We start from the raw sequence: 22,469 nt of genomic DNA, 5'->3' as shown, positions 1-22,469 counted from the left end.
AATTTTGATCAACATTTATATTTTATTTTCTTTGATGCTGCACATTTTTGTTCTTTGCCCCAATCACCATGGGGACTGCCCAAAATGCAGCAAACTCTATTTTCTATTTTTCTGCTTATATCGGTTGCAGCCTCAAACAATTTCTGTATTATACGATATGTCTCATTGTTCAATTTCTTAGCACGTTTACTCTATAGACTTTGTCCAGATAGTTATTTTATGCTGTAAATATGTAGCAGATATTTGGTTCACTAAGATCATTTATGTTCAATACAAAGTCGCGAAAGTGTACAGCGTCAAACACAATGTTTGTCTTTGTTTTAATTTTGTACCCATATACTCTGACTTTGTAATATTTGCAAGACTGACCTAGGGAATTCTGTCTTTTCACTCTCTAACTTCCTCTCGACTCTATCGATGTCGGAGAGAGTAGGCTGTGGGCTGGTGTATGCACATTTAATTTTACAATCTCATCAAACAAATTAATAATACAGACCCCTTTGTTTTCATTAACTTTCTTTCTGACAATAACTTGCACCACTCTTCTACACGTGTAAGAACACAAACACACACACACACACACACACACACACACATATATATATATATATATATATATATATATATATATATATATATATATATATATATATATATCTTCACTCGGTTCCGCTGCTGCTTTACCCATTGTTATCGCGGATATTGTCAGTTTGTACTTTGTTTCATCCGTTTCAGTTTCATGTACTTGTTGTGGTTATGTACGTACAGTTCCGTTCCTGAGTTATGCGTACCACGTGAACTGCCCGAATCACACTCACTGTTTTACACTTCCGAATAGGGCATGTAAGCGTCCGTTAATGGTATGAGTCTGTTCTGTTTTGACAACAATCTTTACTGGGAAGAAGGAATACTTTATGGCCTGTCCAACGATTGTGTCTAATTAAGTTAAATTTCTCAGAAACTATACAAACATTATTTCGTCTCTTCACTGCCTTGTTCAGTATCTCGTACTCTGGTTGTTCTTTATGTTATAGTTCGTTTGCTTTTGTGTCTTTTTTTTCGATATAGAAATGTAATTAAAGTTAACATCGAAATATATTGCATCGTTTCTTTTCATCACATATGTAAAATCTATTATTATTTCGATCAAGTTTTGTATGGTTAACAGACCTCTTGTTACAAGTTTCAGATGTATCAATTTATTGCTCATTTGACATTTTAAAAATCATTTCACATTTCTCATTCCTCGGGTATTGTGCTTACTTTAAGATAATCTATTTGTAACATACATTGAATGTGATAAAACTAAAAGAATTAACTAGTAATATTCTATTTTGAATCTCAATATCATACATTTTATATGTCCTTCTACAACCGCAACAAATCATTTGCACGCCAGTCATTTTCGTCACGAATACCACCATCTAAAAGCTAAAATAAATCTAATTAATCGCAATGTATTTCAGTGCAAACAAATCACGTCTGTGTCCTATTTATTTGATTTTTAAAATATTTCCATGAACATCATGAACAAAATTAATGTGCATATGTTTCTGTTCTGTCGGAGAATACTTTGTTAACCATGAGCTAATTAGAAGTGCTTTCCTGCAGCTTATAGGCTTATATATTGATTAATATATTTTTATATTATAAAATACATTTTTCAACAACTATTTCAAATATTTATTAATTTATTTAATAAATATCTCAGGTTATATATATATATATATATATATATATATATATATATATATATATATATATATATATATATATATAATTTATTTTTGTTGACCCAGCAACCGCACTAAAAAAAATGCAGCAAATAGATCTTCTTGCATTTTACAGCCACAAAATGATAGGTGGGGAAAATAATAAAAATGTCCAAATATAATATATATAATAAATATTTATTATATATATTTTATATATAATATAATATATCTATATAATTAGTCTCTGTAACATATATAATAAATATAAAATTAAAAAAGTATTTGACAAAATTAAGATTATTGATTCCTGTGAGTGCCAACACAGTACAGAATAAATTATACTTTATTCTGCTTGTTTGTATTGATGCCGGTAACCATCATTACTCGTATGCCATGAAAGATTATCGGCATTCTATATAAAAGATTCATCCCCATAACGAGTGATGATGTTTTTAACCAGCATTCTCCCGTAATTGTTTACATTAAACGAGATTCTGAGCTGTGTAAACCTAATAAAAGAAAGTATTTCTTTGGGAAAGATTAGGGACCTTTGCCTACCTACTATTGGGTAGAATAAATTAGGGCTTACACTTTAGAGCAATCTGACTTTAAAGTGACGACCCTAGTGTAAATTGTTTAGTCTGGAAAATTCCTAGAAGAGGAAGCTTTATCTCGACTGCATGGAAGCCTACAAATTAGTGCTTTCCTGTTGAAACAAGAAAAGGGACCGGTTGGTCGTCGTGTAAAAAGAAAGGCATGTTTAGTGTTTGGACGCGGAAGTCCTAAACGAAAAGCAGCGATGAGCTTTCGGAGAGAAGGACGAGACAAACCGAAGACAGGAGTACAGGGAAAAGAAAGACAGAAGGACGAGGTCAGAGTAAAAGCACAGGGAAGTCCATGAAGGAGCAGAACCTAGAGTTTGGAAGGATGAACTAGGACACGCTGATACACGGTCAAAGTGAATGAAGGTGATGTAATCAATCGTGGACATTGCGCTCTTTCACCTCTCGTTATGGCGTACATCATTATAACGAGATGCGAAAGAGCGCAATGTCCACGATTGATTGACAAATCCAATACAATATAAATCCAAATTGGATACACCTGTTAAATTCTACTTATATAATCTAATTTGAATTTGAATTACCGTTTTAATTTCTTCTGATTATTTTTTTTATTTTCTTGTCAAAGGGGGCTCGTATTGTTTATTTATTACCAGTATTCTCCCTCAGTTCTCTTTTGAAATTCCATTCTTCTTTCACTCCCGCCGGGCTATAATATCGAGGGAGGTCATCCTCTGGATAACGCAGCCAAGCTCAATGAACCACCCCTTTTTTAAGAGGGCGACGTTACACACACACACACACACACACACACACACACACACATATATATATATATATATATATATATATATATATATATATATATATATATATAATATGCAAGCTGTATCAATGATATACCAAGAGATGCATACATGTTTCTTTAAAAGGAAACAAGGCTTGCCGAGTTTTCTTTTAATGACAAATTTTTATACAACGATAGGTATAGCATTGATACAGCGAACATACTATGCATGTATTTTATTTATATCACATACATATACATATAATTGCCCTATGAACGGAGTTAAGATTTACTACAGGCAGCTGTGTATTGACTGAATGAATGAACTCACATTCGCGAGTGTGTCCGCTACAAAATATAGCTCTATGCCTTTTATGGATATTCACAATAACCGTGCATATTGATAAGTCGGTTATTTTTTTAGTTTCTAGCTTTCTTCGCATTGATTAAATCAATTTAATACAATTATGATTTAAACATGAAAGATGGTTTTAATGATGAAAGTCGAGCACAGCAAACACTTGATTACCTACATCATTCACGTGAACACTTAGCCATTCACGAACCGGCGCATGAATATTAAAGTAAAATAGAAACTGATCTAAGTCACTATTCTGCTATAATAACAGTACCACCGATCATAAACACACACACACTCTCTCTCTCTCTCTGGTCGGGTTGACTTTAAAACTAAAACTCTCTCTCTCTCTCTAGTCGGTTGGAACTTAAAGCTCATCTTTCCATCACTCTCTCTGTGTCTGACTCTCTCTCTCTCTCTCTCTCTCTCTCTCTCTCTCTCTCTCTCTCTATATATATATATATATATATATATATATATATATATATATATATCATTATGTGATCAGTTTGCCTTAACTTTTACCATCATTCATAAGCCCAGAAACATCGTGGGATGACACAAACTAAAATACTCTTCGCTCGTCATTTCATAGATTTTAGCCCGTATATTGCTATGATGGTCCAGAGAGAGAGAGAGAGAGAGAGAGAGAGCACCCTTTGAACATTTTCTTATTTAATTAATGATAATAAAAGTTTAGAACATTTTAATATGTTTAAGAGACAAGACCAAAACATAAATGCATCACAGTATGAGTAAAACGTAACCGAGAAATTTACCGTATAATATCGATGTTTTTTTTTTTTTGCTTTGTATCACTGATAAACACTGTAGATGTAACCCAAGGAAAGTGCACTCATATCGTTTCGACGAACCATATTCTTGTCGGTTTCCTGGTGTAATTTATCTTTAAAGGCTTTCATCCAGCCCAAAATCCTTTTCTCCCCACACTTCTGCGTAGTTTGTCTGTTATGCATGAAAGAGGACGTGGGTGGGGGCAGAACACAGAAATGTGTACCATCTTAAATTCATTTAGAAAACGGCGATTATTAAAACGTTTTATTGTTATTTTCATGCGTCACTAATGAATAATGTGTGGAAAGTGATCACTAATCTAGAATCAACTGCACTCGGTCGCAAGAATATTTATATATCTGTATTATTGCGCCATGGGAGGATCATATTTTAATATACCAATAAAAATAATAATAATATTGAGGACTTTGTATAGCGCCTAATCTTTAGAAGCTCTAAGCGCTTTACAACATTAGACAACACCAATAAAATAATAATAAAAAAAATATAATGATATGATTACAAAAACAAACACCATGAAATTAGAAAACATTTTAAAAAATATGCTGACAATATTTAAGGTAGGAAACATTATTAGGTCTTTAAGTTTGTTCTTGCAGTCGAAATAAGTGAGTTTTGAGAGCCCTCTTGAATGAGATCACTGTGTCTATGTGTCTAAGTTCAGTGGGCAATTCATTCCACGTTGCTGGGCCCTGGTATGCAAAAGAACGCTGTCCATATCACTCTGTTTTCATAGTGGAAATAATGAGTATACGTTTGTCAGAAGAGGATCGTAAGTATATTGCTGGTATGTACACATGGGTGAGGTCAGATAGGTATGTTGATAGAGTCCGACAGTGAAACGTAGCACAGAGAACAAATTTTGTATTTCATTCTGGTTCAAATGTATAGCCAGTGTAGGGTATAATCCAGCGGGGAGGTGTACTCTGATTGAACTGATTGTGTGAATTTAATGTTGGTGTTGCTGATATTTATTGTTTGAGGTAAAGGATGTGAATGAGAAAGTCTGTGTTGTGATCAGAATGGCTTCAGTTTTATCATCATTCATCTGCAGCTTGTTACATGTCATCCATGATTTCACATCAGAAATGCACCTCTCTACACCTTGGATGGTAGCATCAACTTCAGTTGGATGGCTAGATTTGTATATTTGGGTGTCATCAGCGTACAATTGGTGAGATACTGGCTGATAATATATGATACATGCGAGCGACTGAGTGTACAGAATGAAGAGAACAGGTCCAAGAATAGACCCCTGTGGAAGACCACAACATAGATCAACTGGGCTGGAGTGTATTCCATTTCCAGATACAATTTGTGTCCTGTTGACCAAGTAGGACTTGAACCACCGTAAGGCTGTATCATGAATGCCAAATACATGATGGAGACGGTGAATTAATATATCATGGTCTATTGTGTCAAATGCTGCAGATAAATCAAGGAGGGTGAGGACTGTAATCTTTCCACTATCCAATGCAGAGAGAATGTCATTAACTACTTTTAAAATAGTAGTTTCAGTACTGTGGCAAGGGCGATATGCAGATTGCACATTGCTAAAAAGACTGTTTGAATTTAGATGAGATACAAGCTGGGATAGAACAACCTTTTCTAAGATTTTTTTTAAATGAATGGGAGATTAGAAACTGGGCGGTAGTTCTTTAAATAGTTATGGTCTAGTGTTGGTTTCTTCAGCAGAGGCCTTACAAAGGCAGTTTTGAAAAATGATGGGAATTCCCCGGATGAGAGAAAGGTATTAATAACATCAGTAAATGAAGGCAATACTGGATCTAAGCACTCAAGCAGCAGTGATGTTGGAACTGGATCAAGTTCACATGACTTTGGTACACTCTTCATCAGGACTGTACGTACGAAATCCGTAGAGACAGGTTAAAATGCTGCTAATGGTTGCCGCCCAAATTCTGTATCCCAACTGTATGGTGACGACGAGTCAATTGAAATTGTGGTGTCAAGCTTGTCTCTAATGGTTTGGACTTTGTCACGGAAGAAATTTGCAAACATGTCCGGAAGTTTGACTGAAGAGAAGGAAGTTGGAAGTGGTGTAGATTTGTTCCTTGACATTAGCTTGTTAGTAATCTCGAAAAGTTCTTTGCAGCTGGAACTTTCCATGATCTTATTAGTGTAGGGGGGCTTATTTCGCTGCATGGACTATATTTGTGACATTCTTCTTAGCGGCTTCATAGATTTGCTTATGAATAGTGAGTCTGGTGGAAAGCCAAAGCCGCTCAGCTTTACGGCGGTCACTTTTAGCAGTGCGAAGCTGGTCCCTAACACTGCTATACCATGGAGAACACTTTTGAATTGACACTCTGCACTTGGAAGATGGGGCATGTTTGTCAAGCAATTAACGCAGGCAGTTATCGAGTTGTTCTGTGGTAGGAGGTAAGCAAGTTGTTAGGTTGGCTTGGATGTCGTGCATTAGTTTGGTTCTATTTCTCTTAGTAGCAGATAAAGGTGGAGGGTTATGGACTGATACGTCAAGATGGCATATAATGCAGAGGTGATTTGATGCAAGTTCATGGGATACCAGGGAGTACCGTAGAATGTTATCATCAGGTCTATGATGAATCCAGTCTAAAATGTGACCATGTTTGAGGGTGGGTTGGTTAACTGACTGTTTGAGGTTGAAAACGTTAATGGAATCTATGAAATTTGGTGTATTTGGGTTTCCGGGACTGTCAAAGTGAAAGTTGAAATCTCCAAGAATAATCAGGTTGCCACCTATCGAATTTCCATAGTCCAGGAGATTCGGAAACTGCTCCGAAAAGAGAGAGTCAGGCAGCTTGTTTTCTCTACTAGTAGGAGGGCGGTATAGGCGGAAAAGTTGACTGACCTTTGCTCCATTGTGAGTGTGGTTTGGACTAGTTCAAATGATGTGTGGTCGAATTTGAATGTTGTGGTGTGGTTAAGACGTTTTATCATGGAGTTGTTTGTGATGACAGCAATTCCGCGAGAATTACGGGGAACGACTTGATGGAGTAACAAGTGGGTGTTAGATTTTCCTGAATCTACAAGGCCTTATTGTTTCACATGTAGACATTTTCCTGAATCTACTAGGCCTTATTGTTTCACATTTAGTCATTTTCCTGAATCTTCTAGGCCTTTTTGTTTCACATTTAGACATTTTCCTGAATCTTCTAGGCCTTATTGTGTCACATTTAGACATTTTCTTGAATCTACTAGGTCTTATTGTTTCACATGTAGACATTTTCCTGAATGTACGAGGCCCTATTGTTTCACATTTAGTCATTTTCCTGAATCTTCTAGGCCTTATTGTTTCACATTTAATCATTTTCCTGAATCTTCTAGGTCTTATTGTTTCGCATTTAGACATTTTCTGAATCTTCTAGTCCTTATTGTTTCACATGTAGACATTTTCCTGAATCTACTAGGCCTTATTGTTTCACATGTAGACATTTTCCTGAATCTACTAGGCCTTATTGTTTCACATTTAGTCATTTTCCTGAATCTTCTACGCCTTGTTGTTTCACATGTAGTCATTTTCCTGAATCTTCTAGGCCTTATTGTTTCACATTTAGACATTTTCACGAATCTCCTAGGCCTTATTGTTCTATCACTTTCATACATCAAATTAATTTTAGAACTTGTCTCGAAGAATTTGATTTCACTAGGCTTGCCGATACGTTAGACTCCATCCACGATTAGTGTGGATGATTTTGCGTATGTTTTGTATAAGCTGTGCTGTCTTATTGATTCCGTTTTACATTTATGAATAATATGTCGTTTTTAATGTTGTAATGTGTCTTCCTCGCATGCCATTATTTTTGCAGGATCGTTTCAAATTTATGTCCTTTGAAATGATATCGAGTGCCCTAAGAATCAGCGCCAAAATAAGATTTTTGTCAAATGTTTGGCATTTTATATTTATCTCAATTCTGTAATAAATTAAAATACGTTACAAATTCACTTTAAGTTTACTAGCGCTAAACATTCTACAATTTTCAAAATTTAAACATCACAAGGCAATCCTACCTTTCAAGGCTGAAAAATGGAATGTATTTGTGGCATTAATTCCAATCTAACACACACATTTTAATTTTTACAACGTATTAATATTGCGTTCTATGAGATATCAATGTGCTGTTCGATACTACGAACGATTGTGTGTGTGTGTGTGTGTGTGTGTGTGTGTGTGTGTGTGTAAACGACTACTATGTGAATCTCATTATTCATTTCATTATCTTTCATCGATTTATGAGAATTGACAGTAAAATACATGTGCAATCGTGTACAGCAAATACTATTGACAGTGCAAATATTTATCGACAACAAACGCGTTTGTGTAAGTTGGAGTGAAAAACCCAACGCATAAGACGTATATGACACTGTTTCTCTTTAACCTTGTATCGCGATGCGCAGGTCTCCACAAAGTTGGTTATGTTTGCAAGGTCCTTGCACCTCTTAAATCTTTTGTTTCTTTTCTCCATCTCGGTTAATTCTTCTCAGTATCATATATACTTCATTGTTAAGTGTGTATGTGTGTATGATTGGCGGCAATAATAATGTATCAAATAGGGCTATGTGCTTTGTTTTAAGTATTTGCCATTTAGTTCAGTTATGTATTTTACCTAAATGCTAACTATATGCTCCAGTGTTATATTTTGATTTTAGGTAGAATCGCTCTAGTTCAATTAAGATAGTAGATCAATGTTAAAGTTTCAGTGTTAATTGTTATTTCAGTCTTCACGGGCGAGATCACGGTTGGTGTGCTATGTTCTAAGGTGCACAACACCTGCTTTGTTATGGACTATAACATCTATAACATAATGTATATATTTATTACCAAATTAATTGAAACAATGCAATTATTCAGCTAGTGACAGAACTGATTCCATAATTTTATATGATTTTAAAGTTAAATAAATTGATCCAAATATATAAATGTGGGATTCGATTATTCCAAACTGATATCGTTATTCTTAGACAAGGTATACCAAGGATTCTATAATGTGTTCAGATTAGAAAGAAGGAATAAACATACAGCTAATTTCTCGTTGAAAATGCTGTCCAAGAGTTTGAAATGAATTAGATTTTATTCTCCGCTCACAACACAAAATTACGTTTAAAGCCAAACATTAACACAAATAAATACGGACTATAATTTTATACACATTTTAATGAGGTTATTTCAAAACTTTGTTGGATGATAAATGAATACAAAACAAATCTCTATTCACAAGATCTCAATGTACTGGATGGGTGCACTTATTGCATTTACAGTATCGGAGTGAACAGGGTGGATATAGTCACTGAATTCCATGGGAATTGAGTGAACTGGATTGAGGTACCCATCGAGTTCTTCCTTCCTTGTAATGGTACTGGGCCTCAAAATCTCGTCTGATTCATTATCTATATGAACCATGGTTTGTGCAATTAGCTGTGGTTCGCTGTGTCGTTCCAAATTCATTTCAACGGCGGTGCTCAGTTCTCCCCTTCGGTTGCTTACAATTGTCCAGTAATTTCCAGACAGATTATCCTCCTGTATATTTTCCGCTCCATCATCTTTAATTGAATCGGTAGGTCTGTTATCATTGGATACTCTGTCCGTACGTAAGCTAGAGAAGGAAATCACAACTTTTAAGGAAAAGGATAAATGTGCATGTGCAACACATACAGATGCATTAGCAATAGTAAAATTACTCAGATACGAAGCAAGTAGATGGGGTACTTAGTGTCGAAACGTTGTGTGTAGATATTACAATAAAATAATTGCATTAACTTAGTCGCCGGATGTACGCCTGCCATTGAATAATATCAGGTCGAAGTTCAATGATAGACTTCTCCAACTTATACGCTAAGTTGACTTATCACACACACGGTTGTGTGCATATTATCTTATATCAAAATGCATAAATTATTAGGACAGCTGATTATGATAGACACAGTAAATAAGTATATATTTCAAGGATAAATCTGTATTATAGATACTACATACCATCTTGTTCTTTGCCTTTTTAATTTTCTTTTCGATACGCCGACAATTTATAATTACCAGATTCTAATTTTGTGTTGAAGGCAGGCGATGAATGCAACGGCCAAAATACCTCCCATTCCGAGAACAATATACAGCAAGTGGCTTTTGGATGGAAAAGCTGTGATAAAAAAATAAAATATAAAGAAACAGTTCTTTTTTGTCTTATTTGGTAACTGAAAGTTAAAAGTTCCTTTTTATTTATATATTAATTTCAAGAATATAATTGCCGCAATTGCATACGAGAAATATTGCTATGCAATCGGCCATGAATTTATCACAACTAATGGACGGTTATCTCTCTTATAATAATTAATTATTTCATCAATAAGAAAAAAAGACATACTTTTTCACATATCAAGTATTTATAATGTCATTTGCATACAAGAATAAATTTAAACAGTAATATAAGGAACTTGTTGAATCAATAAATGCGATAGAGGTAATTAATAGGCAGGTGAGAAGACAAAACCGGTGAAGGAGTATATCACGAGTACTCAACACTACCTTATGAAACATTGGAAATTGTACAAGCAAGAAAAGCCCTGATCATCCAAAATAATGTCATTACTTCTGCTAATATGGACATTCGAGACGAAGCGAAGTTTTCGTACTAAGAGTATTACGAACAATATAATCTATTTGCAAGATTTACGCGACATCGATCAACTTTAAGAAAAATACAAATATATTTTAGTTTTGCTAGGATATGATTTTATATTTTCTTTTGTGAAATATATAATTTTGTTATATAAAGCTTTTTAATATGCCCAATGTGGAGATTAGTTATAATCGAAGCAGATGAAATTCCAGAGATAAATTCAGCCAGGAGGACAAAACCTCCTTATCTTCAGCTTTAATGAATTGCTTTCGCTAAAACGCTAACTACATATTTACTTTTTTAATTCAATATCGATGAAGTTCAAAACCAGGTGATGCATGAAATGGTTTAGTTTTGTCGATATAAAATGAAAGCCACATGTTAGAAATTTGCATTTATTTGGAGAGGGTGGGGATACGTGCTACATTATTCCCACTGATGATCATTCCAAAAGCCCACACAAATCTTGCCTTAGAGTATGTTCAATGTCCGCAACAGCAACACTTTATAATCATACGAAGAAGCGTCAGCTTTTGAATTTTCTGCAGCATCATGGAATAAATAACGACAAAAGTGGATACGATATGGAATCAAAGGATTGCTAACATCAAATGTTTAAAACGTGTATGATCTGTCATATTTACAACCGTGTTGTTTTCAGATCATAGTTATGTGTAATACCAAAAGCTGGGAGTTTTTAAATTAATACTGGTATACTACACGTTATCGAATTCATTGTAAATATCAGCCACAATATACCTTTTACATCAAAAGCTTTGTAATAATTATGACATATTCAGTCAAGTAAACGTTCGTATATCAGTAAATACGACACGATTGAGATATATAAATAAGAAGACAGTTGTGCATATGTCTAAGTATTTGCTAACTAGCCTAGCCGGTCCGAATGTTTTAGTCTAACGGAATGATCGCCCGACTGTGAGACAGACAATCCGAGTTCGATTCACGATCGCAAAGTCAGAATGTGTCACTACATTTGAGGGTTTGTCCAACTCTCAGTAGAGGATGGCCAAATTTGGACTGGAGTTAGACGGCACAGTGAGGACGAATGTCAAAGTAAGTGGGCGATGAGTGTAGTGGTCGAGTGCTATGCTCGACTGATTGTAAAGCAGTCGAACAGGGTTCAATTGATAGTTAAAATTTTGTCGCCACTCCTATTATAGTTGTTGTTCATGAGTGAATACATTTCATTCGTAACGACTTAACTTGCACATTTGATAACAGTACTGGCATGCATTTTCTTAGATTCGATGATTATCATCTTCTTGAAGAAAGGAATGATATTTAGTGTTTTCTATTGGGATTGGACGGTATCTAATAGTTGACAACTTCATAACAAGTTAGATGCAAAGAGAATGAGATCTCATTAACTTTTGAAACATTTTAATGTCGAATTGGATCAGATCCTGAAGTTTTATATCATCCAGAAATCGAATTAATATAATATTATATGTGTATGTGTTTGCATGTGTGTGTGTGTGATTTGGATTTTTAATGTAGCTTTATAAAAAAAATTCAGTCATATCCCTACGATATCTGCAGTGTGGCAGTTTATAGTGCTGCCTAGCACTGGGTCATCATGGCGCAGACACGTGGCATCATGTTCACATTATCCTGACACCAGGTTGACCAGTCCTAACACTAGCCTCAATGCTGATTGCATAGCGAGGCAGCTGCTATTACCAATTTTAAAAGTCTTTTGGTATGTATGACTCGGCCGGGTTTGGAACCCGTGAACTCTCGCATCCGAGGCGGACACTCTAACCACTTGGGTCACCGGAGTGGTCCAAAATATTATCTATTAGCGTGAAATATCTCCTTGATACAAAGCTAGGCGGTGAATGAATGGTCATTTCTTTTTTCAATAACATGTATGGTGAATTTTTCATATACTAAATCAATTCTTTCAGAGTTAAGTAGAAAATGGGGCATATATTATTTCATAGCGTTTATATCATTTCATCCGTTTGTGCGTGTAGTTAACTTGAATAACAAGTGACAAGAGAAATCACGCGGTTGATTATAAAATATCGGTAACATATGTCAACCAGAGATTTGAGGTGGATAAATCTGTGAAAACGAATAGCACCTTATGCATAATAATATTATTATATTTAGCTTTATGAAACTAACAAAATAAAATATGATCGAACTAGAAGTAACATGTTATTTTTCAATTGAGGCTGTAATGATATGGGACGTCATGCTGTGTACACGTCTGAGGGTCACATCTGCCGAAGTTCAAACCTTTCTTTCGTCTCTAGAGTCATAGAAAGTTAACCTATTAATTTTCGTCAAATATGTTCGTTCTGCTTGCAAATGTCATAACTTTTTGTAACGAAAATGAAACGAGCTACAATGTTTTCATTTAAATGAAACCAACATTGTTAATGAAGTTCGGTGCATCTGAAGTCTAAAAATTACGGATTTGGAAGTCTATGCGAGTATTTTACAAATAGTAAACACGTGTTTGGTACAGTACCTTCTGCATCCACGTCTGAGGTCATAGCTGTGGTCTTGTAATGATTGATACCTGAGCAAAATAATGTAAATACTTACGAATTATACGCCTTTTTAAAAGATACATAATTCTTTGTAAAATATGATGGACGCTTTAAATAGCAGACAAATAATTACGAATAAGGGCATTGTAAGCTTTCATCCAAATAAGGCAGTACACAAGTGACAGCATATCATCAGGTATATTTATTTATTTCTGTATTTATTTGAGTTATCTATGTTTGCTGTTTATCTCTCACGATCTCAGAATATTGCCGGATATCTGCGGCTTACCGCTTATGTTCTATTGTGTTTTGTGATTATTCACACAGAATATATAAACAGTTAAATAATTCTCCTTCCCAATTCAAATTAAAATAGCACATCCTGGATTTGAACTCGAATAGTTTTAAATGAACCCTCAGTCAAATGAGCACCAAATAATAACTTTCAATTTCGTGGTTATCTTGTTTTTGACGTGGAGTTGAACTTATGGATCATAATTTACTCAAGTGAATTATCACAATCCTTTTTCTTGGAAAATATAGTAATTCACGGCCTAGCATAGCATAAATTACATATCCCAAACATGAAAGCGTCCAGATTACAACATACGAGTGTAAAACTATCAACGAGACTATATTTGAAACAAAATTGGATAAACGTTTCATTTACACCTATAGTACCTTCTGTAATTACTTTCAGGCTCAGAATAGCAGTTGTATAATCGTCTACTCCTGAAATAAATAAAAATAAAACTGCATGGATTTTCCGCCCTATTGAAATGTATATATTACAGCTCTGTTAATACTGGCCGCCATGTATAGCCTATCGTGTGCTGAAAAATGGCGTTAAACCCCACAACAACAACTACAGCGCTGTTTAAAAGGCATCTTCGCTAGCCATGTTTCCGCCATGTTAGCCTACATACCCCTTGGCGGATCAATCAGATATGTCAATGCATTGCATTAACGACATCTATTGGATTTCATGAGTTTCCTTCCTTAGTATTCAATTCCATCTAACCATAGCGAGCAAAGCAATGTATTGTACATCGGCAGAAAATGGTGGAGGCAATTAACTTCAAAAGAAAGCTTTGCAAGTTTAATATCGATTGTCTGACTATACACCAAGAAAGAAAACCCATTAAATTTGAAGGAAACGATTTAATTTGCAAGCATGAACCGGCAGTGGAAAATAGCCTATTTATCTATCCATTCCAGTTGTGTGCTCCCCTTGTCTTGATAAATGTAGAAACCATGTTTAAATCTGAACAACTTGATTATAATGCTTCAACCGCATCCAATGAAACTTACCAACCAGAGGTACTGAAATATCTGAACGATCCGCCAATGTGTAGATAGGTTAGTATTTCAGAACCTTGGCTAGCGAAGATGTTTAAAACGATGGAAGATTTGAAATGTAGTGTTATGTATATCTCTATTTTTGGTAACTCCTTGTACATGATTTTATTTAATCTTTATAATTGTTATTCATGGCAGTAATGTGTACAGCATATCTTTAGTTAAGTTTGGCCTTCGTGACTTAGATCTGTTAAGAACATAATGTCGCAAAGGATCTATGAATATATGTTTATCTATGTGTTGACAATTTCAATGACAATCTTAAATAAGACTTAATAAGACTTAAAATGACACCTACGACGTGATTTCTCACCGACTGATGGGAGTTCGACTTTTCGAGAATAACTTCCAATTGGTTTGAACTAGGTCACGTGATTTGGCCCAATTCAACGCATAATGAGTAGTGTATACTATCACGTGGGGTCTATTGCGAGGTACAGTCGCAATATACGGAGTATATAAGGAGAGTGTTAAGTATTCAGTTTCATTCCGATTTTTTGAGTCATTCACACTTATTGTGTTTCTGTTGTAAGTCTGAAGATGTGTTTTATGTTGTAGTTAGATATTATTCGAGAGAAAAATAAACATGTGTTTAAAATATTCAATGGAAATAGAAAGTTCTCATTAATTGGACTATAATGTTATTATAAAACTGTTATAAATTATTATAAGGCATTCTGGACAGCACCATCTTGACAACGTCACAGTTCTTGTAGGACCAGTACATTTCCGGTTTTGAAATTTATAAGGAACGTTTCATTCATTTGGGACTTTCATATACCTTTACAACGACTAGTTTGGATTCACTTCATAATACTATAAGTTCCTTTCACATTTTCATGTATAACTTTGATAACTAAATTAGTTGGTAAGTTTCATAAAACTTGTTGGCTTTGCTTCTTTTCTTTTACTTACGTGTGTGACAATAGATTCGTAATTGTAGCCATATTTAAAGAACAACGAACAACTGTATACGAAGTCATACGAGAAAGAGGATGCAAAATCCGAGAATTCGGGTGGATAACAGGTGGGAAAAAAGAACTCTAGATTTACAGATAGAGTTTGTTTCTTTATTATTATTATCATTGGTAGCAGGGGTAAAGGTAGTAATAAAATTAGCAATAGCAGTGTTTTATCTTTGTTGCTGTTCATATACTATAGTATTGTTCTTATATATATATATATATATATATATATATATATATATATATATATATATATATATATATATATATATATATATATACCATGAAACACCTATCAGTTTGCTGTCGAGTGTTTAGCATGCCATTAAGCTTTAATAAATTTTAAACGACAAATGGATGATATTTGATCGTTAGTCCGCGATCCTGGTAGGCGATGGGGTCACATATATTCTTGTTGCACATAGGAACGAAATGTACTTCCATTCATGACATCATCAGAAGTTCAACAAATATTTTACGAGTGACATTAATAAGAATATAATACAACTATTCAAGTAACGTTTTCAGAAATGAAAATGGAAAAGAGTTTCAGTTCCAGAAATATTTTTTCTCCATTATACTGATTCTCTCTCTCTCTCTCTCTCTCTCTCTCTCTCTCTCACACACACACACACACACACACACAAGACATACCAGTGTCTGGTGAGATCGCCTTTATACCAATCATTAAATGTTTGTCGATTCTTTATTGGATATGAGAAGAGATGTATTTACAGAATCAATACCTTCTGTAGTCTCTTTCTTGCTAGTCACCATGGATGTATAGTAAGTGATTCCTGAAAACAAAAAGTGAATATTGTATGGAATGTATGTTTATAACACAACTATTCAAGTAACGTTTTCAGAAATGAAAATGGAAAAGAGTTTCAGTCCCAGAAATATGTTTTCTCCATTATACTGATTCTCTCTCTCTCTCTCTCTCTCTCTCACACACACACACACACACACACACACACACACACACACACTCACATGACATAACATTGTCTGGTGAGATCTCCTTTATACCAATCATTAAATGTTTATCGATTCTGAATTGGATATGTGAAGAGTTGTATTTACATAATCAATACCTTCTGTAGTCTCTTTCTGGGTAGTCACCATGGGTGTGTAGTAAGTGATCCCTGAAAACAAAAAGTGAATATTGTATGGACACTGAAATTAAAAAGGACAACTATCTCTCCTTTCCCTGGCATACTTTGAATTGTAATCAGTACGAAAATACAAATACGTCATAATATTCCAATGAATACTCAAAAGCATTCTTATGCAGGTAAGGGCCGAATATGTAAATTAATGTATTCTGCGTGTTCAGTTTAAAAGAAGTATAAACGAGTCAAGAAAACAAATAACAAAATGTTTATGTAGCAAATAAGAAAAACATGCATTAAAAAAACACAAGCTCTCTATCAGGAAACGTCAGCAGTACTTAGAAAATGATGACAAAATTTTAAACAATTTTTTTTTTGGGGGGGGGAGAGAAGATTACGAATATACACCACACAGAAAAGAAAGTGCTATATCTAACCCATACGATAATGCAACATAGTAAGTCACCTGTGTTGGTTTATGTGATTATGACATTCTGAACGAACACATCGATCGGTCTTTAGGGGCTCCATGTTATATTTGTCTATAATTTTAGTTTATGTTGTGGAACACGGTCAAGTTAAACCTATATACCTTAAGGTGAAGGTTATCTCAGAATTCCCAGTGTCTATCAGTAAGAAGCAACTGATGAAAGTTTTAGGTATGACTGAATATTATTGGAAATTTTGCTCTAGTTTCTTTTTCTCGTCATAATTGCTGAACCCCTGACCAATACTTTGTGTAAAAAAATAAGTTTCATTGGTCTGACAAATGTCGAGAGGTTTTTGATAAATTAAAGAATACTCTAGAGTACCAGAGTTTTTCTCATCCAGGTTTCAATCAATCATTTAAAATGCCTTCAAATGCGATTAATGAATGAGTTGGTGTGGTATTGATACCGGAAGACATCAATGGTACTATTTTTCCAGTTGAATCCGTTTACAAAACATTTCTGGGATATATTACAGCATTTGCAGTCAGAAGTATTTTCCGAAGATTCGCCAGATTTTACATTGCTAAATGAGATGATATACCATATATAACGACAATATTTAGAAAAACTAAATAAAATAATAAATGCGAAGATAACTGTATTTTTTTCTCCAATAGTATGTTGCAATAATAATCAATTTTCAGAATGAGTGATGTGACCGTCAAAAAAGATTGCCTGTTGTATTTTCTATTTCAGTCACCAACCTACCACCGCCATCATCACCATGCATAAATGTACTGACTTTGGAAAGATGAACTCAGATGCACAACGTACATGAGATCAGTGGAACATCCTTACCAACAAGGCATCATGGCAATGATTAATAAGCTTAAAACTATTCAGATCATTTAGTCATGTATCTTCCTACTGAAGAGGACTATCCATATTTCCATCTGTTAACTATGTACATGCTAACTGAGCGGGACTAGCGGGACTATCCATATTTTCATCTGTTAACTATGAACATGCTAACTGAGCGGGACTATCCAGACTTTCATCTGTTAACTATGAACATACTTACTGAGCTGGACTATCCAGACTTTCATGTTAAATATGTGCATGTTCACTGATGAGGACTATCGAGATTTTCATCTGTTAACTATGTACATGTTTCCTGATGAGGACTATCCAGATTTTCATCTGTTAACTATGTATATGTTTACTGAGCTGGGCTATCCAGACTTTCATATGTTAAATATGTACGTGTTTACTGATGAGGACTATCCAGATTTTCATCTATTAACTATGTACATGTTTGCTGATGAGGACTATCCAGATTTTCATCTGTTAACTATGTACATGTTTCCTGATGAGGACTATCCAGATTTTCATCTGTTAACTATGTACATGCTTACAGAGCAGGACCATCCAGATTTTCATCTGTTAACTATGTACATGCTTACAGAGCTGGACTATCCAGATTTTCATCTGTTAACTAGGTACATGTTTACTGAGCTGGACTATCCAGACTTTCATATGTTAACTATGTACATGCTTACAGAGCAGGACCATCAGTAGTGAATGGGGTCACCCTAGCCTCAATGGGAATTAGCATTACAGAGACCCCTGGGTCACTCTAGCCTCAATGGAAATTTAACATGGAGAAAAATCGTGGGTCACTCTAGCCTCAAGGGGAATTTAACATGGGAAATAGTCTTGGGCTACTCTAGCCTCAAAGGGAATTGAACATGGAGAAAAAAACCCTGGGCCACTCTAGCCTCAAGGGGAATTGAACATGGGATTTTTTTTAAAATGTTGTTTTAAATTTAAATTTAAATTTAAATTTAAAAAAGGGGTAGGCAATTGAATAAAGTCATTCTCTTTTCGAGAAATATGGCTGGCCCTGAAAAGGGCCTTTGGGTTTTTCTTCTTCTAACTTCTTATCTTCTTCCACCATCCTCTTATTTTGTCCATCATACCTTTTTTCTTTAAATCTGATTCAGGCATCCAGTCCGGGTGACCCATAGCACGGAATTTCTCCTGTATTCGTATCCAGTTATTGTTGAGTTTCTCAAAGCTTTCTTTTCTCTTTCTATTTTCTTCTTCTTTTCTTTCCTTAGTCCACTTTTCTTTGATGTTCTTTACCTCTTCCGTCATCACTTTCCTCATTACTTCTTCCGTTTTTGTCAGCTGGTCCAACCCCCATTTCACATATCGCCACTCCGTCCAATTCAATATCTTTTCTAAGAAGCACCTGACTTCGATGACATTTTCAAGTGCTTCCTTTAAACTTCCCACTCTTACATAAGGCGGGATAATCAATCCTCTAAGTCTCTTTTCCTCTTCTTCCATCATTCCTGTTACTATCTCCTTTGCTTCCTTCAAATTATTGAAACAGTCGAGACACTTTTCTAATTTGAATTCTTTCTCTATCTTTTCCATGACAAACGTAACATCTACTATCCAATAATAAATGCCTATCAAATGATTTAGTAACGCTGTTGCTACCACCATTTTCTATGTCTTTATTCCGTAGAATGGTTCCAAAGACGAACGTGATGGGTTCTTATAGTGAAAGTGCGGACGTGAAGGAAAACATCCCCCAAAACATAAAATTGATCTTACCTAGATCATGGCCTAACAACGCGCGGACGTGAAGGAAAACATCCCCTACTTTCTCATTTCATATAATAAAACCAGAACTATACTCTCCACATACGCTAAGAAACAATAAATAAACCCATAATCTACTATTCACACAAACATACCTTAGCTCTTACAAACACAAACACACAAATACATACCCTCACACTATCTTAAAAAGAGTTAGTGTTTATATTCACACTACTCTACCTACACACACATTGGCAAATTGATCGTTATTTCTTTTCTAGAGTATTGGGTAGCCCTGAAAAGGGCTGTTTTTTGTTTGGAACTTCATGGACACCTGGTTAATGGTGGCACCTTCCAGGCCTGGCGCCACATACACATCTTATCCCCCAGTTACTTTTTACCTTTTGGGGGGAGAGAGCAGAGGCAGGATATGTGGCTTCAGAATCCCAATTTTCGGTTTCTGGGATTCTGAAATTTCTTCTTCTTCTCTCCTTTTCCTCCTCCTCCTCCTCCTCTTCTTTGTATCTTCTTCTTTCCTCTTCTTCTTTATATCTTCTCTCCTCCTCTTCTTTGTTTCTTCTTTCCTCCTCCTCTCTTATCCTTCCCTCCTCCACAATGGCTTCCGCGGCCAGTTCATTTAATATGCGCCTGGCATATTCCAGATGCACATGAAGTTCCAACAGTTTCTCCAGTCTCGTGTTCATTTTTGGTGTTGATCAATCAACAAGGGTAGCTGGACTGCCGAACGAGTTTCAATTTATAGTGAAAGCGCGGACGTGAACGTAAACATCCCCTAAAAACATAAAATTGATCTTACCTAGATCATGACCATAAAACAACGCGCCGACCTAAAAGAAACACTCACTCACTTTTTTATGCTACCCATCACTATTTTAAAATTTTTTATAAATCACTTCAATAGACTATCCACATACGCAAAGCAATCCAATCTAACTCCAAATATACACCTCAAACACCAAAAAAGACATCATTTTAATCTACTATCCATACCAACTTACTTAACCACTTACAAACACAAACACACAAACACATACCCTCACATTTTTTTAAAAAAGAGTTAGTGTTTATTTTCACACTACTCTACCTACACACATTGGCAAATCGATTGTTATTTCTTTTCTAGAGTATTGGGTAGCCCTGAAAAGGGCTGTTTTTTTGTTTGCTATGGCATTCTTTTTTAGTTTCTAAGAATGCGATGTCCTCTGAGGACAGACTTTCTGGCGATAGGTCTGCTTCTTCGGAAAGAGAAGAAGAACTCTTTGGTGTCGATACGACAATCGACAAAGCCTCTGTCAGCTTCAGGTTGCTGCTGTTGCTGCTGTCTTTGAAGTCTGTACTTCTCTGTTCATTCTTCGTTTTCCCTGTTCATTTCTTCTCTGAAGAGCTCTTCTATCAGGTCTTCAGTGATTTTTAACATTCTCACATTCTCTATTTCTTCTGGCTTCGGTATCAGACTGTGTCTGACCCTATGCAAATTCACGTAGGCTTCGTTGAGCTTAGCTAGTTTGGAGCACATCTTCTTAGGAGAATGAGTCGACAATGGATGGTTAGACTGGAAACAACCCCGGTTCTTAAAGTCAAAGCGCGGACGTGAAGGAAAACATCCCCCACACGGTTTTCGAGCCGCAACGTTCAGTGAGTGTCATGAGAGGGATAGTAAGAAATCAAAGAGCATCAATCCAACATTCTTATAGCTAAACAAACCACAAAGGCATTTTTTTCAAAACACAACATTTTTTTTATTCAAAAATCACTTAACACTAAACAACAACTCTAACATTTTTTAACAATAATCCAACACTATAACATCAAACAATTTTTTTTCAAATCACAAACATTTTTTCTCAATTTTACAATCTACTTTAAACAGGGCTGACAACGTTGTGAATGAAATTGTGATTTCCACTGTTGGAAATCATTAGGCCATTGATGGACACTACGTTTCCTAGCTTGAGACAAAAGATAAGCATAATGGTCACAAAACCATCGATCTACTTTCACATCGTTCCTAGTAGAAGAACGAGGATCAAAATGAGTCACTAAATGTTCTAAGGAATAGCCCAGGCTGCGATGATGCAGAAAATACACACAGTACTGTCCGCACACCAAGGAATCTGTGCGTTGTAATTTCACATTATTGAATCGGGTGGTTTGAGCATTTCTTCTCATAAAGTCGATGATATCGTCTTCCAAAGGGGGCAATCCGTACGAATCGAAATATTCCACACATCCTTCTTGAGGAAAGTAGACGGCTACCCAGTGGGTTCCTGGGAGATGACTGTCGTCCGTGTTGATCACGTAAGCTTGATGTCTTTAGGTTTGCGATGAGGGAGTTCATCTTTAGCACAGACGACAGGATTCCAAGAAGCCGTATACGAACTGTGGTTCAAAAGGTAATAAAGTTCCCAGGTATCCATTGATTTGTGTGTGCTTTTTTTCTTCTTCACAGGTAATAATAAGTCGTCAATTCGATCCTGACTTTTTGCTTGAAAATGTCTGACGAATAAACGGTTATTCGTTCTGTTTCCTCACTCTGATTCAGGAGAGCTTCGATACGATGGATCTCTTGTGTGGTTAATGGTGGACAAGAATG

The 22,469-nt window shown here is 35.4% G+C and overlaps 2 protein-coding genes across 4 annotated transcripts in view; one reads left to right on the top strand and one right to left on the bottom strand.

Annotated features, from left to right (window-relative positions):
- Nucleotides 1–9,374: 9,374 nt before the first annotated feature.
- The window catches only part of LOC149792940 (uncharacterized), a 31,086-nt gene continuing 17,991 nt past the window's right edge, over nucleotides 9,375–22,469 (bottom strand). Inside the window, exons 2-7 of one of the 3 annotated variants that reach the window (XM_089966253.1) lie at nucleotides 16,794–16,844; nucleotides 16,446–16,496; nucleotides 14,057–14,107; nucleotides 13,354–13,404; nucleotides 10,271–10,370; nucleotides 9,375–9,833 (exon numbers count right to left, since the gene is read on the bottom strand). In XM_089966253.1, coding sequence (XP_089822379.1) covers nucleotides 9,452–9,833; nucleotides 10,271–10,370; nucleotides 13,354–13,404; nucleotides 14,057–14,107; nucleotides 16,446–16,496; nucleotides 16,794–16,844 — 686 coding nt within the window. In that variant the 3' untranslated portion in view covers nucleotides 9,375–9,451. The remainder of the gene's footprint in view (nucleotides 9,834–10,270; nucleotides 10,371–13,353; nucleotides 13,405–14,056; nucleotides 14,108–16,445; nucleotides 16,497–16,793; nucleotides 16,845–22,469) is intronic. The other 2 variants (XM_089966255.1, XM_089966254.1) reach the window with 2 other exon arrangements.
- On the top strand, nucleotides 11,888–19,045 carry LOC149792941 (uncharacterized). The gene is made up of 2 exons (XM_089966256.1): nucleotides 11,888–11,927; nucleotides 17,999–19,045. The coding sequence occupies exon 2, from the start codon at nucleotides 18,347–18,349 to the stop codon at nucleotides 18,818–18,820; it is 474 nt and encodes a 157-aa protein (XP_089822382.1). The 5' UTR covers nucleotides 11,888–11,927; nucleotides 17,999–18,346; the 3' UTR covers nucleotides 18,821–19,045.

The sequence above is a fragment of the Sinohyriopsis cumingii genome, chromosome 8 (genome assembly GCF_028554795.1).
Source record: "Sinohyriopsis cumingii isolate HCF-2022 chromosome 8, ASM2855479v2, whole genome shotgun sequence".
In the NCBI taxonomy this organism is placed as follows: domain Eukaryota; kingdom Metazoa; phylum Mollusca; class Bivalvia; order Unionida; family Unionidae; genus Sinohyriopsis; species Sinohyriopsis cumingii.
This window is presented reverse-complemented; position numbering and strand designations above follow the sequence as displayed.

Excerpts from the sequence above, each read along its gene's own strand:
- LOC149792941 (XM_089966256.1), top strand. The coding sequence starts at position 18,347 with ATGTTAAATATGTGCATGTTCACTGATGAGGACTATCGAGATTTTCAT.